This window comes from Prunus persica, chromosome G1 (genome assembly GCF_000346465.2).
Source record: "Prunus persica cultivar Lovell chromosome G1, Prunus_persica_NCBIv2, whole genome shotgun sequence".
In the NCBI taxonomy this organism is placed as follows: Eukaryota; Viridiplantae; Streptophyta; class Magnoliopsida; order Rosales; family Rosaceae; genus Prunus; species Prunus persica.
In genome coordinates, this window is record NC_034009.1 from 14,794,271 (window position 1) to 14,811,550 (window position 17,280).

Consider the following 17,280-nt stretch of genomic DNA (forward strand, 5'->3'; position numbering starts at 1 on the left):
GGTGTTTTTCTTGTACCAAGGCACTCTAGCAACGACTTACGAACACCATGGATTGAGGATCTATCACACCCACACATGCACTTGCATTCGTCGGCCGATCACGTTCGTCATGGGTCTAGGCAGAGCTCTCTATTTGCCATTCTTACAAGAACTAATGTTCCAGGCTTGCGGAACGGCTGGTTTCAAGGTGGCAAATATGATGCCGATCTTGACGAACCCTTGGCCCACCACTAGCAACATCGATATTGTCCTCAACTTAATCACTTGTTTAGCATGTGTGAGGTTTTTATACAAAAGGCCTCGATATTATTAGGAGTGGAACCATTTATTATATAGGATTTTCTATTTTGTTAAGTTTCCGATGTGGGACTCGTGTATTCTTCAACACGCCACTCTCATTCTCACTTCCATTCTCCTTTTCTTTTTTTTTCCTCTATACTCTAGCACAAGAAATGAAAACTAAAAACTAGAATTGAAATGGTTATCAAACGGCCCTCAAATTTTAACTTAAGTACAACATCCGAAGGAAAAATGCAAATCCCAAAAAAGGATTCAATTTTTTTTGCTGATCGACCAAAAATAAGGATAATTAAGGATAATTGCTAAACCCAATACAAGTATTTCGAGAGATATATCCTTTTTTTTGCCAAAGTATCAGCTATCATATTAACTTCTTGAAAGTAAGTCAGAAACTAGGAAAAAAGTACGTAAAAAATATGAAATGTCTTTAAATATAGTGCTTGGCACTAAATTGGGTGATGATAAGGCAATCGCAAAGAGTTTGCTTTCCAATTTTTTCGGTTTCATTTCTCTTACTACATTTGTATGACATATGACAATTTGATTAACAAAAGAATAATGCTACTCTTACTATATTTGTATATCATATTCTTATACCATCTTATGTGGCAGCTGAGGTGGACAGCCACATCAATTAAATCATAAAAAAAAAATATATATTAAATAATTTTCATTGATGTTGCTGTCCACCTCAGCTACCACATCATGTGTTGTATATAATATAATGGATATATTCTCTTAAAAGCTACCAAACTGATTGAAACGTTTGACCAGAAAACATTATCTTCCCCAATTATTCGTAAAAGAACTATACAATATAGACACTAAATTTATGTTTCAACCCACATGAAAATTAGAAAACAAAACCCTAGTTTTGGTTTCTTGGCAAGCAAGGTCATTCTTTGTTGTGATCTCTTAAAAATTGCCAGTGACACAGAAAATTAAATCAAAGAAATAAAATGAAAAACTTCGCTTGACCCCAGATTATTTCATAGTTTTGGATACTCATACAACATGATGAAATCTGTTAGTGTTTGAATTCTTAGCTGGGTTTCTATGGAAGATTAGAGTAGAGAGGAAAAAAATACAGAGAGAATAGAGGAAGATTCAAGCTATATGTATAATGCTCTACTACTCTCAAAGTCTGAGAGTGAGTGTATATTCAGTATCCAAATTCACGCACAAAGGCATGAGTACATAACCGTTAGCTTTAATCTGCGTAAAAAATGACGAACGTCTCAAAGTCAGTCATTACATACCACTTCACATGCACTACTTATTCTCATAACGGTAAGGAAATTCACAAAGCTCATGAGGTACAAAGAAGCATTATGACATGACAAAAGGCACATGCTCATGTGGCTTTCCATGAAGACACTGGAGGAGTTTCGGAGTTCTTCCAAGTGCTAAAGTCATTCTGATACCTGCCACCTTTAACGGCATCAGCAGAAGCAAAAGATTCAAGCTCAGCCAGTTCTTCTGGTGTCAGTTTCACAGAGAGAGCACCAATGTTCTGGTTAAAATTCTCAATCTTGGTGGTTCCGGGTATCGGACACACATCGTTTCCTTGATGATGAACCCAGGCCAGTGCTAGCTGAGATGGGGTGCACCCTTTCCTTGCAGCAAGATCACTAACCCGCTCGAATAGTGCTTTATTATGCTCTACGTTTTCGGGTTGGAACCTGGGGTGATCCTGCAACCATTGAACTAAAGAATTCAGAATCAAGACTAAGTTTGCTTCATCAAAATGACATGACCAAGATGTACAACAATCCAATGGACAGAAATAAGCATGACCAGAAAACTACAGTGAACTCTCTAGGAAATCAGGAGAAGCTCATGGTCAACCTTTCTTGCCAATTTATTTCTTCAAATTATAGTCAACCATTAGAGAAACCGAAAGGCCTAAATGAAAAATGGGAGTGTGGAACTCTGCCACAAAACATTATAAAATAAAGAATATTGAAGCAAAATAGAACGTTAGTGGGCTCTGACTGTCTGGATGAATGACAGCTACTTAGGTACTAACGTTATCGAAAGAAATTTTGTTCACTACCCAAGTTTTTGATGGAGAGAAGACTACTGAGAAAACTCAGTAAGAGGATACTAGGCGAGACTACTAAGCTTTGCGAGATGAATTATCAAATTGAGATCTTGCAGGGGAGATGGAAGTTCAGGAAATACACAATAATAGCATCATGATGATACCAAGAAAATTTTATCTCGCAGTTTGGTAATTTAAAATCGAAAAAATTTGTGAAATACCAACAAACCTTTCGAGAATCATCATGGGAGAGGTTTTCGACGAACTTAGCGCCTGATGAAAAGAATCCTCTCCCTAGAGGACTGTAGGCAACAATACCAATGCCAAGTTCCCTGAGAAATTTAGGCAAGTGTGATAAATTATAACGAATTTGGTACCTACTTGTTATTTACAAATAAAATAGTTATATCATTTCAATAAAGCCTCACCGGCAAGTAGGAACTATTTCTGCCTCGACATCTCTTGACCACAAGGACCACTCCAACTGCACAGCTGTTATTGGATGAACAGCATGTGCTCTTCTTATTGTAGAAGCGGAGGCCTCAGATAGGCCAATGTACTTCACCTTACCCTCTTCAACTAGTTTCTTCAATTCCCCTGCCTTGCAAAAGATATAATGAAGGAATTTAAGGAATCAAAAGAAAACGCTCAAAATAACTTATTCATGATAATCAATACTGCATTTTATGATACTCTAGAGCAAGTCCCAAAAAAAGGATGCAATCACATTGAGATATGAACTAAACTTTAAAAAATTACAACTAATTTGCCATCACAAACAAGGGGTTCCTGTTATATGAGAAATGAGGTCAAACCATGGCTTCCGCAAGGTAAACCACAAATGAAATCAAATTGAGGAATTGATAAAACATGTGACTAAAAATGATACAAGATGTTGTAAAATCTTCGGATAAACATGACTTTACTAGGCCTGCAGATGCATATTGCTCTGTAATTGCTATTAAAGGAGATCAAATCTCAAAGAGGGAAGAAGACAAACCGTGACTTCTATGGGTACAGTGGTGTCAATCCGATGCTGATAATAGAGATCTACAGAATCAACACCAAGGCGCTTCAAGCTATCCTCAGCAGCAGCCCTCACATAGGCAGGGTCACCTCGCACCGCCCTCTTCTTGTCTGCTAAGTAGATGCCAAACTTGGTGGCCAATTCAACCTTCTCTCTTACCCCTCCCTTCAGAGCCTGTTCCTCATCAATCCAACAAAATCTAGTTCACTTCATCATCATCAATCGCAATTAATTGAAAAATCTAAACAAAACCCAAAAAAGCAAATCCATTTATCATTGTCTCTCTCAATGCTTGTGCTTGGCTGGCTTAGTATCTTAAATACAGGAACCAGAGTGAACACAACCCAATTCACTTCTTCACTAATTCATCCCATTCAACAATACAAACAAAACCCACAAAGCAATTGTACAAATTATTGTCTCTCTCAGTGCTTGTGCTTGATTTAGTAACTTAAATACAGGAACAAGACTGAACCAAACCAAACCCAATTCATTTTATCATCAACTCATCCAATTTAACAGCCCAAACAAACCCAAAAAGCAATTGATACAAATTATGAGCAAATATTAAGAAGCAAAGTCAAGGTTAGTGGCGTACCTTGCCAAGCATAATTTCGTTGGTGAAGGGGCCGTAGAAGTCAGAGGTGTCGAGGAAGGTGACGCCGGAGTAAATGGCATGGTGGATGAGACTGATCATGTCTGCGTCGGGCTTTGGAGCGTCATAGAAGCCAGACATGCCCATACATCCCAGGCCTTGAGCAGAGACCTCAAGGCCTTGTGAACCCAACTTGATTCTCCTCACTCCTCCTGCCATTTGCTATCTGTGGTTGTTTCAGTTTGGTTCGTATTTTTATATCTGCAGAAAGTGAAAACTAAGACTTCAAACGAGCTGACCAATGAGAAACAATTCAAACGTGCCAGCGCCAGATCATGCATCCACTGAGGTGCAGCAAGCGTCATGGCTGATGCGGAAGCCATTGCAACTGTTGCTTGTCTTTTGAACAAGCCACCGTTCGGTATTCGCTCTCTCCCTTCCATCCGGCAAAAAGACATATATTTGTATTATTTAATTTTAAAAGGAATGCATTTTTTAAATAATTTGTAGACCAAATTACCCCTTTACAATTAACAGAAATTAAAAAAATGTGACAAAAGTGGTAAAAGTTGCAAAATACGAGACCAAAAGTGACTTTGCCATAAAAGATTAAATAAATAAATGAAAAGGAGATAGAAAATATAACAAAAACAAAATTTCCTCTTTATCATCTTATCTGTTCGACAGCCACTAACCCCACCTACTCCATCCCTCCCCTCTCTCCGACAGCCAGTAATGCAACCCCATCAATTGAATCAAGGGAAATAGCTCAAAATACCACCCATTTTATAATTTTTTGTCAAAATACCAACTCTCCCCAAAAATTTTTAAAATTACCACCTATAAATACATCTTTATTGTAAACTGATTGCACCCATATCACATTTTCAGAAATTGGGTTCTCTCTCAACTCTCTTGCCTCTGTCTCTCTCTTCAGCCCGTCTGTCTCTCTCTTCAGCCCGTCTGTCTCTGTCGCTGAGCTCTCTCTCTCTCTGACGCAATCGTCTTTCTCCCTCAGCGGTGGCTGTTCATCTCAGCTTAACTCCACCATTGACATCCACGAGGTACTGTTCATCTAACCCTCACCCATCTGGAAACAACAGGCACACTCGGTCACCTTCATTCATCACTCCGAAACGACGGCGTATCACAGCTCATTCTCATGATGCCGTACTTAAACTCCAGACCATCTCCTTCCTCCTCCCTCCTCCATCCTCCATCCTCCTCCTCCTCCTTCTTCTTCCATCTCCGCCAGTGCTGGTTCCCCAGTTTGATAGATTGAACAAGTGTACAAGGAAATCGGATTTCTTCCATGGTAGCGTGCCGCCGATAACTTTGCAAGTAAAGTAATCAACTTTATTTATGCTTTTTTTCTCCATGTTGCAGTAATGACGTCGTAATTGAATCGATTCTGTTATGATTTTGGTTAACTTATCTGAGGCTTTTGATTTACAAAACCAATGCCCTAAATGTTGCAGCTGCTGATGTGAAAACATATTTGTTGACTGCTATTAGTGGAGGCTTAAACCAGCAAAGAAGAGGTGTGAGTTTCTTGATTGAGCTGTAGATGCTTATTAATCCAGTAGACGCCCATCTTAGTTTTCTTCCATTTGAGGCCTAACTTATCGTTCTAATATCTTCATTTAAGGCTTAAAGTACATTGTGGTTATGCATTCAGATTCCAAATGGCTTCTTTATTAGTCTAATTTTGATTTGTTATTTCGTTTAGGCATCTGGTTATAAGTAGATCATGTATAGGACTTGTTGATAGGACTTTGTAACTTTTCATTCCATGAGTGATAAGACTGGTTTGTAATCATGCATGTTTTTTCTGCTGATTCAGCATCTTGTGCTTCTTTCTTGATTCTGTTACAGATAACTGATGCTCTTGTTGCAGCTTATATCTTGAATGCTACTCTTCTTGTTCTCAAGCTGGGCCATAAATTATTTTGGAAGGATTCCAGGTCATTTTCACCATATCACAGATACAAAACTACTGTGAAGGTCCATGTAAGCAAAACTGTCTGTGGATTAATATTCTTATTCGGGTATTTGGTGCAGCAACTTTGATGAAATCTTTGATGTAGACTGGTTTATATCATCTCTATCAAAAGATGTTGAAATCATTCAACAACTTCCAACAAAGGGAGGAATACCAATGAGTCCATATAGCATGCGTGTCCCAAGGAAGGGCAATGCAAAATGCTACCAGAATCGTTTAGTGCATGTTCTTAAAAAAAATATTTGTAAAGTGTCTTTCAGGAGAACCTACCACATTTTTGTAAAAGAATTTTGTTAATTTATATCATTATGCTGGTGCATATAACCGAGGAAGAAAAATTTTCCAGTGCTTGAATTGAGTGCCTTTTTCGGAATATATAGAATTTACAGTTTGTTTGGTTATTGTCTTTCTAATGTACAGCCTGGTTCAGCTTCACCAAAGTTTGGATTACAGCTTTCAAATAAATTCTAATCAAATTTATAAAAACTTAGTGTAGAGCAAATTATCATGCCTCAAAGTTTAATGACCTTATTAATGAAATGGGGAAAACGTTGGTTGACAGAATGAGGATGAAAAGCAAGCATTTCATTGCCCTGCATTTCAGGTAAATTGCAAATAAATAAAAAATTACCTGCTTGAGTATTTTTTTTTTTTTTCCCAAAAGATACATCTGTTAGGTACTCACTATAACCCAAGTTTCTTGATGTTCCTATCTTATGGTTCTGTGTTTAAAATCTTAATGCAATTGGCATTTGATTTATGAGAAACGTGCGCAGAGCTAAAATAAGAAAGAAACTCTAGGCTATTAAATTTCTTCTAATGAACAAGATTAATGCAAATGCTTTTTGTACTTCTGTTTTATGTTCGATTTGTATAATCATAAACTTATCGGTATTCATATTGTTTGCTTCAATAACTTTTGGCTCTTTATTGAAGTCGGAATGTGTTCTGTATATTAACCAGGAAAGTTATTGAATATTCGACTAATGTTTATTATACTTAATATCATGTTCATATTGTATGGAAATATTATCGAACGTGTTACTGCATTATTTTTCTTAGTAGAAAACTTGCTTCTTGAAAGGTTTGATTTCGTGGGTGATTAGGCTTGTCGCTTTCAATCTTGGCTATCTTCCTGGGGGTGACAAAACAATTATCACAGAGTCAGAAACAACACTGAAGGCATTGGAAGTTGCAAAAAGTGTCGTGGTGCCTAGAGGTCTTATCAGTTTAATGGTTTATGTGGGGCATCTTTGTGGATGGTAACAATTCTGTTCTCAAATTTTATTTTTATTCACTCTGTATGCTAGTTTGTGCTCCCTGGTTTTTATTATGTTCATTATGCAGGTTGAGCAAAACCTATAACAATGGCTTGAGTAATTTTCGTTTAAGATACTAGAATAAATAAATAGATAAAGTTGGATAGTTAGGCCAATATAAGCTCAATTAATTTCCTCCCAAACTACGCCTGAAATATTTTGCTTGTTATTATTAACACAGGAATAGTTCTTTTGTAGTTAAAAACAATGAGTATGTTATAGCATGGGAAAATTATTTTGCCCTATTTAATTTGAGTGTTTAGTGGGAGCATGACTTCTAAGGAACTTCTTGTGCAATGAAAGCAACAGTTGGAAGCTTGCCTTTTCAATCAACCCCCTTTTATTTTATTTTATAAAGTCTGGTAGATGAAGCCATCATTTATGCTTCCCCTTCAGATTGGTTTGGAATTGGATTAAGATATACGTGGTTAGTTTTAGGTACTAGAGGAATGGGATAGGTTGTTTGGATTTTACGTTCTGGTCTTGTTCTGAGAGGAGAGACGGGGAAGGGGAGAAGGAGAGTGAGATTGGAAGTCTTCTGTGACTAGTAAATTGGAAGTCTCGAACTCTTGTTAAGTTTGTGCATTTTCAGAATGAAGAATAATATATTTTTAGGCTCAAAACAAATAACGTGGATTGAATTCTAGGACACCGATGCTATTGTAGATCATAATAGAAGCTTTCTGCTCATGTTCCAGTCAGAAAAACAGAAGTGCAGTATCCAAGATTGTGCTTGATTCATGAAATTGTTATTAATATTGATTTATGACATTGGTGATTGAGTTGGAGATTTCCAAATTGGACAATTCTTATTGCTTCGCTGATATGGATCCAATATGCTTTGTTTTGGCAAAAAAGGTCCTACTTATTGTACATTATTTGTTCTTTTAGACTTGATACATATAAGTTTAGTTTTGTCATATGCTCCTGGCTTGCTTGTTCTAACTGTGGGCACACATAAGGCGAAAAACTTTACACGTAAGGCTTCACTGATGTCTTGAATGATGTCATTCAATAGTGACCTGTTTTATATAATTTGTATCTATGCCTTATAACTACATTTGATATTTGGGGTTATATTGCATGCAAGCAAGCAACCTTGACAAGGTACGAGTGAATATAAATCATTCTCAGGGTAAAGTGCTACCTAGTGTAAGAGTTTCAGATCTAGGTCTTCTACTTAAACGTGATTAACCAAATTTGGTACGAACTACATCTTTGAATCCCTGATTGCATCTTTGAGGCCAAAGCAGAAAAAATGCTAAACTACATACAGTTTAAAATATAAAATAAAAAAGTCGAGGCTTTATGAATTAGTTGACTATTCTTTTAATTAATTTTATACTTTTATACTTTTTGTGAAGTCTTTTTCTCTTTTTTTTTTTCAAAGTTCCCCTAACTTGGCACAGATGCATGTATGCACGTGTGTACTCAGAACACAAACTCCTTTATAACTCAAAAGAACGGTCGCAAACTCCTTACCGTATTGCAAGGGCTGAAATCTGGATGATATCAGCTTCTTTTTATTGTTGTTTTAAAGTGAGGTATGTATGGGTCTTATGAAATTTTTACAGAAATATATTGGAGGGCAAATAATTTTATTTTAGTTTTTTATTCCCAAATGATACCCAAAACATGTAAGCTTCACACTATGTTAATTTCTGCAGGATGGGAAAACATTGGACAATGAGTTGGAGGTTGTTGAGGGAATGAAGCTATACAGGGGCTACATATCCCCTTATTTCATCACCAACCAGAACAATCAGAAATCTGTAAGTTTTAGTTTGACTCAGCGATAACTATGTCTTGAAACTGTTAGAGGGCTGCTTGTTAAAGTTAGCAGCACCTCAAGTCCCTTTTTGCTTGATGCTGATTATCTTCAAACTTGTGTATGTGCTGATAGAAATTGGAAAATCCTCTAATCATAATCCATGAGAAGAAAATCTTAAGTATTAATGATGTGGTTAAAGTATTGGAGTTGGTTTTGCAGGTTAGCATTTCTCTGGTTAGGTTCACTAGTTTCTTCGTTTTTACTATGAATTGGTTGACAAACTTTTGCTCCTTTTCAGAAGCAAAGGTCTTTGCATTTTGTTATATATTTCAGAACCGAAGTTATAAAAGAAAATGGTTTTCCTCTTTGCTAATTGAGAATCATCTGCAGTTATGATTTCAGATCTATAGATAACCTGTTGTTGCTGATATTGCTACACGGGAGGAGAATAGAACAGCTTGGAAAATGTGCAAGAAGGGAGAGCTAACTCATACAACGAAGAACAAATTGATGAAGTTAAGATCAAATTAGTAGAATTTGTGAGCTCTCCATTATTTATAATTATAGGTAGGAAGTATGTATGTAATAGAGCAAAGATTGGTTGACTATGTAATAACAATTGAATTGTCAAGTTTTATGAAAGAAATAATTTTCGCTTCTCGGGATAGTATTGTTAGGGTTCGGTGGCAATTTATTTTTCATGTCTAAATTGTAGTATGTAATGGATGTGTGTGTATTGTATGTAGATTGACTTAATATTGCTGTCCTATTGATGTGTATTGTACTAATATTGCCTGTGTATTGTATACATATTGTATGCATATTGCCATCGTATTGCATGTATATTGTGATGTTATTGCTGTCATATTGCCATTATATTGCCCTAATATTGCCTCTCTAGTGTATGTATATTGACTACGGCTCATCAATGGGTTTACGGTTTGGGCCATACTTCATTCAAAAAGAAGACGATGAGGAGAAAGAAACAACGTGCCTTTCAAAAACAAGCAGTCAGGTGCATCATAATTGCATCGTAAGACATTGTAAGAAATTATTTTAAAAAATAATAACAACTAAAAAATAATTTACAAAAAAAGGAAGGTATGAATAAAGAGACAGAGAGCGAATAAGGGGAGAAGAAGACAGAACGAAGCTAGAGAGAGACCCGGAGAGAGAGCTGCGCTATAGAAAGAGAGCAAAGAGAGAGACAGAGAGTTGCACTAGAGAGAGAGACAGAGAGAGAGAGAGCCAAGAGAGAGACAGAGAGCTACGATAGACAGATACCAAAGAGAGAGAGAGATGTGCCACAGAGAGAGCCGAGTGAGCTAAGAGAGAACAAAATTTTTGAACATGTGAAAAATCAGCAATAAGTGGACAATAATTATATTTTTATAGGTGATATTGTAATACTATTGCTATCATATTGTGGTTATATTGCTTTAATATTGCCTCTATAGTGTACATGTATTGGCCTAATATTGCTATTATATCGTATGTCAATGGCCATTTGGTCTAATAACAGAGTCTCCACTTCGTTGAAAGTAATCCTGAATTCAAATATCATGGACACGACAATTGTTATCCATCCTTATATTAGCATGAATTGATGTTGACCTTTGAAATGATAGTTGGACTTGCACATCGATTCATATTCAAAAGGAAAGTATTCTCTCCCTCAATGAATCTTCGTTCAAAAGAAGGCAGCTATCAAATATTGGGTACAAAAATGCAAGATCCACAGTAAATTAATTGGGCACAAACCACATATTACAAAATCAGGATGATTTTTGGCATGCTTGAAAAGACAAGGGCCAAATACAACAGAAAAGAAAATCCATTCAAGCTTCTCACTAAACATGGCTCAAGCACTCGACCATGGTTTCAATCCAAACCTACCCAACAAAGGCATACCACGTGTCCATCGTAACAGAAGAGTGGCATTTACAAAGCATGAACTGCAATATATTTCTTTTTCTCCTAAACAAAATTGTTACTAAAATGGAACAAAAGATCCCTAACATAGAGCAATACAAGCAAAGATAGTCAATTGTCATACACACAAAATTAGTCCTCATCCATCCCTGCATGCTGATCTTTCTTACTAGGGCCACCTACTGGTTTTGCCATTATAATCTGCAAGATAGTCAAAGCACTGTCAACAACCTTTTTTTAATGAAGGTATTAAACATTAAATAGGCTGCAATCAGATGGATTCATCATTTCTCACACATTTTTAGCTAGCCAGAAAACCCCCAGCATATAGATTTTCTATTTACTATCAAGCCTTCTGCACTGAAGTCATATTCATTATAAAAGTTCAACATTTCCCAAAAGTAACTTTCAATTTTATTTTATTTTTCCAAGTTAAAAACTAACATTTGCAACCGTTCTTTTGAGTTACAAAGGAGTTTGTGTTCTGAGTACACACGTGCATACATGCATCTGTGCCAAGTTAGGGGAACTTTGAAAAAAAGAAGAGAAAAAGACTTCACAAAAAGTATAAAAGTATAAAATTAAATAAATAAATAAAAAGAATAGTCAAGTAATTCATAAAGCCTCGACTTTTTATTATTATTATTTTTTAAACTGTATGTAGTTTAGCATTTTTTCTGCTTTAGCCTCAAAGATGCAATCAGGGATTCAAAGATGTAGTTCATACCAAATTTGGTTCGTCAGGTTTAAGTAGAAGACCTGGATCTGAAACTCTTACACTAGGCAGCACTTTACCCTGAGAATGATTTATATTCACTTCGTACCTTGTCAGGGTTGCTTGCCTGCATGCAATATAACCCCAAATATCAAATGTAGTTATAAAGCAGAGATACGAATTATATAAAACATGTCACTATTGAATGACATCATTCAAGACATCGTGTAAAGTTTTCCGCCTTATGTGTGCCCACAGTTAGAACAAGCAAGCCAGGAGCATATGACAAAACTAAACTTATACGTATCAAGTCTAAAAGAACAAATAATGTACATTAAGTAGGACCCTTTTTGCCAAAACAAAGCATATTGGATCCATATCAACAAAGCAATAAGAATTGTCCAATTGGGAAATCTCCAACTCAATCACCAATGTCATAAATCAATATTAATAACAATTTCACGAATCAAGCACAATCTTGGATACTGCACTTCTATTTCCCTGACTGGAACATGAGCAAAAAGCTTCTATTATGATCTACAATAGCATCGGTGTCCTAGAATTCAATCCACGTTATTTGTTTTGAGCCTAAAAACAGATTATTCTTCATTCTGAAAATGCACAAACTTAACAAGAGTCCGAGACTGCCAATTTACTAGTCACAGAAGACTTCCAATCTCACTCTCCTTCTCCCCTTCCCCCTCTCTCCTTTCAGAGCAAGACCAGAACGTAAAATCCAAATAGCCTATCCCACTCCTCTAGTACCTAAAACTAACCACGTATATCTTAATCCAATTCCAAACCAATCTGAAGGGGAAGCATAAATGATGGCTTCATCTACCAGACTTTATAAAATAAAATAAAAAGGGGTTGAATGAAAAGGCAAGCTTCCAACTGTTGCTTTAATTGCACAAGAAGTTCCTTAGAAGTCATGCTCCCACTAAACACTCAAATTAAATAGGGCAAAACAATTTTCCCATGCTATAACATACTCATTGTTTTTAGCTACAAAGGAACTATTCCTTTGTTAATAATAAGAAGCAAAATATTTCAGGCGTAGTTTGGGAGGAACTTAATTGAGCTTATAGTGGCCTAACTATCCAACTTTATCTATTTATTTATTCTAGTATCTTAAACAAAAATTACTCAAGCCATTGTTATAGGTTTTGCTCAACCTGCATAATGAACATAATAAAAACCAGGGAGCACAAACTAGCATACAGAGTGAATAAAAATAAAATTTGAGAACAGAACTGTTACCATCCACCAGGATGCCCCACATAAACCAAGACCTCCAGGCACCACGATACTTTTTGCAACTTCTAATGCCTTCTTCAGTGTTGTTTCTGACTCTGATAATTGTTTTGTCACCCCCAGGAAGATAGCCAAGATTGAAAGCGACAAGCCTAATCACCCGCGAAATCAAACCTTTCAGGAAGCAAGTTTTCTACTAAGAAAAATAATGCAGTAACACGTTCGATAATATTTCCATACAATATGAACATGGTATTAAGTATAATAACATTAGTCGAATATTCAATAACTTTCCTGGTTAATATACAGAACACATTCCGACTTCAATAAAGACCCAAAAGTTATTGAAGCAAACAATATGAATACCGATAAGTTTATGATTATACAAATCGAACATAAAACAGACGTAGAAAAAGCATTTGCATTAATCTTGGCCATTAGAAGAAATTTAATAGCCTTGAGTTTCTTTCTTATTTTAGCTCTGCGCACGTTTCGCATAAATCAAATGCCAATTGCATTAAGATTTTAAACACAGAACCATAAGATAGGAACATCAAGAAACTTGGGTTATAGTGAGTACCTAACAGATGTATCTTTTGGGAAAAAAAAAATACTCAAGCAGATAATTTTTTATTTATTTGCAATTTACCTCAAATGCAGGGCAATGAAATGCTTGCTTTTCATCCTCATTCGGTCAACCAACGTTTTCCCCATTTCATTAATAAGGTCATTAAACTTCAAGGCATGATAATTTGCTCTACACCTAAGTTTTTATAAATTTGAATCCAATTTATTTGAAAGCCTGTAATCAAACTTTGTGAGCTGAACACCCTTCACATTAGAAAGCATAACAAACAACTGTAAATTCTATATATCCCAAAAGGCACTCATTCAAGACTGGAAATTTTTCTTCCTCGGTTATATACACCAGCATATGATAATTAACAAATTCTTTACAAAAATGTGGTAGGTTCTCCTGAAAGACAATATTTTTTATTAAGAACAGGCACTAAACGATTCTGGTAGCATTTTGCATTGCCCTTCCTTGGGACACGCATGCTATATGGACTCATTGATTTTCCTCCCTTTGTTGGAAGCTGTTTAATGATTTCAACATCTTTTGATAGAGATGATATAAACCAGTCTACATCAAAGATTTCATCAAAGTTGCTGCACCAAATACCCGAATAAGAATATTAATCCACAGACAGTTTTTCTTACATGGACCTTCATAGTAGTTTTGTATCTGTGATATGGTGAAAATGACCTGGAATCCTTCCAAAATAATTTCTGGCCCAGCTTGAGAACAAGAAGAGTAGCATTCAAGATATAAGCTGCAACAAGAGCATCAGTTATCTGTAACAGAATCAAGAAAGAAGCACAAGATGCTGAATCAGCAGAAAAAACGTGCATGATAACAAACCAGTCTTATCACTCATGGAATGAAAAAGTTACAAAGTCCTATCAACAAGTCCTATACATGATCTACTTATAACCAGATGCCTAAACTAAATAACAAATCAAAATTAGACTAATAAAGAAGCCATTTGGAATCTGAATGCATAACCACAATGTACTTTAAGCCTTAAATGAAGATATTAGAACGATAAGTTAGGCCTCAAATGGAAGAAAACTAAGATGGGTGTCTACTGGATTAATATGCAGCTACAACTCAATCAAGAAACTCACCTCTCTTCTTTGCTGGTTTAAGCCTCCACTAATAGCAGTCAACAAATATGTTTTCACATCAGCAGCTGCAACATTTAGGACATTGGTTTTGTAAATCAAAAGCCTCAGATAAGTTAACCAAAATCATAACAGAATCGATTCAATTACGACGTCATTACTGCAACCATGGAGGAAAAAACCATAAATAAAGTTGATTACTTTACTTGCAAAGTTATCGGCGGCACGCTACCATGGAAGAAATCCGATTTCCTTGTACACTTGTTCAATCTATCTCTTTACACTGTTTCTTCAATCTATCAAACTGGGGAACCAGCACTGGCGGAGATGGAAGAAGAAGGAGGAGGGAGGAGGGAGGAGGAAGGAGATGGTCTGGAGTTTAAGTACGGCACCATGAGAATGAGTTGTGATACGCCGTCGTTTCAGAGTGATGAATGAAGGTGACGGAGTGTGCCTGTTGTTGCCAGATGGGTGAGGGTTAGATGAACAGTACCTCGTGGATGTCAACGGTGGAGTTAAGCTTGGATAAACAGCCACCGCTGAGGGAGAAAGACGATTGTGTCGGAGAGAGAGTTACACGAGGGAGAGAGCTCAGCGACAGAGACAGACTGAAGAGAGAGACAGAGCCAAGAGAGTTGAGAGAGAACCAATTTCTGAAAATGTGATATGGGTGCAATCAGTTTACAATAAAGATGTATTTATAGATCGTAGTTTTAAAAATTTTGAAAAGGGGTGGTATTTTGACAAAAAATTATAAAATGGGTGGTATTTTGAGCTATTTCCCTTGAATCAATCCTTATCCAGGCATCTTTCTCCTTCAATTAATCAAACCCAGAAAAAGTTCTTGTGTTTCTTTTACTCATCAAACTTAGTTTCTCCTTCTCAATTCATGAAACACAAAATGATTCAACTAAACAAACCCAGCAGCTCAGAAAGAGGAAGATTCAATTGCTGAAATAACCCAACAAATTCATACCTTCAGACTAATGTCTCATCTCAAAATGAAATCACCATATTTGAAGGGAAGATTCCCAAACCAGCACACCAGACCATGCTATTAGAAAGAGGTTTAACAAATTTGGGTCAGGTTTGATTTTGTGCTAGAGGTGGTCCTGGTTTTTTTTTTTGTTTTTTTTTTTTTCCAGGGAGGTAAGGGTGTGCTGCGAAATTTTTTTAGGGCGTCTACGCATGGTGTCCAAGAAGGGGAAGGGGGCTGAGGGAGATTTCGACATGGAGATGGCGGATTGTGGCATGTGGCTTGTGAGCAGGCGATGCCTAGTGCTGGAGAGAGAGTTTTTTTGTTTCTTTTTTGTTTTTCCTTTCTTATTTTTTATTTTTCAATTCATGTGTGGTCATTTAACAGAGCATTTGAAAGAATGACGTTGATAAGAAAAAAACTTGATGTAGTAAACTTTGAATTTCGAGAAACTTCCGGATTGTAAAGTGAAATTTACCCTTAATCTATATATATAAAGCAAAAGGCAGAGAATGGTGAAACATTCAAAATACCAGAAAATGCCCTTGGTTAATGCAAATATTAAGAATTGAAATTATTAATTAAATGAGGATAATATGGTAAATTCACAATTTTTTGTATTAAAAAAATTAAAATTAAAAGAAAATTCAGATAATGGGTCCTATTTTTATGGAACACAAATATTCATTATCTTTTTTTAATTTTAAAATAAATTTAAATTTTTTAAAAAAAAAACCTCTCGCATGCGCGGAAGCGCGTGCAGAGAGGCTAGTTATAATAACAAGTTGCCTGTATTGGAAAAAACTACGATGGTTTGTTTCAAGAATGATGTGTGACACCTCGACTCAATTTTAATCGTTTATTAAATTTATTTAATTGTGAAATTACAATTTTGTCTTTGGGATAAGGTCATGTTAGTCGATCCAAGTATGCTTTCTCATCCTCTCAATGAAGAGAGAAACTCTCATGTAACAGGTATAACACTTTTTGCTATCCCCAACCAATAACGTAATGACATGTAGGATAATTTTTTCACGTGTCATTGTGTTATTGGCCGGGGATAGCAAAATAGTGCTATCCCCATTATAGGTAAGTTTTTTTCCTCAATGAGATCTAGCTATCTATTCAGGTGGTTTGGGTCAATTTTGGGTTTTTGAAACTCAATCTAGAACCTAGGTTTTGACCAATTTTTTGCTTGATTTTCCGGCAAGTTCCGGCCACTTTTTGGTTGTGGCCCAAGACCAAAAGTTGCTTCCCTAGTTGTCAAAATCATGTAGGTATTGGTATTGTCGAGTGTTTCGAGAATTTTTCGGTCGCAGAAATTTTCTCAAGGCACACATGCCCTGCAGGCGCCTGGGCCTTGGTGTGGTGGCCCATTTTGTTCTAAAATATTCTCCATGTCGTTCCGAGCACGACGGTATGCTCAAATTCGAATAGTGTTATTGTTTGACGGTCAAAAGGATTTACGCCTATTAGGTGATATCCAGGTTCGATATGTTCGGATTGTTGGATCAACTCCATTTCCAAGTATGTTAATCTATGTACCTCTAGAATCGTGTAGGAACCCACGAATCGAGAATTGGAGTCCTGGATACTTCGAATCAATTATTCAAATATTACGTAAAATGATGACCGTCTGATAGTGCGATCGAAAGCAAT

General features: G+C 36.3%; 1 protein-coding gene across 2 annotated transcripts; it reads right to left on the reverse strand.

Moving 5' to 3' along the window:
* LOC18792969 (probable aldo-keto reductase 2) lies at positions 1,397-16,137 on the reverse strand. Of its 2 annotated transcripts, XM_020567194.1 has the most exons (6): positions 15,622-16,137; positions 3,970-4,227; positions 3,345-3,545; positions 2,773-2,945; positions 2,574-2,676; positions 1,397-1,993 (listed from the first exon to the last, which is right to left on the reverse strand). In XM_020567194.1, exons 2-6 carry the CDS (start codon positions 4,183-4,185, stop codon positions 1,655-1,657), a joined length of 1,032 nt encoding a protein of 343 aa, XP_020422783.1. In that variant the 5' UTR covers positions 4,186-4,227; positions 15,622-16,137; the 3' UTR covers positions 1,397-1,654. The 2 variants fall into 2 exon arrangements, with proteins under 2 accessions (XP_020422783.1, XP_007222405.1); XM_007222343.2 differs by lacking the exon at positions 15,622-16,137 and having other exon boundaries at positions 3,970-4,401.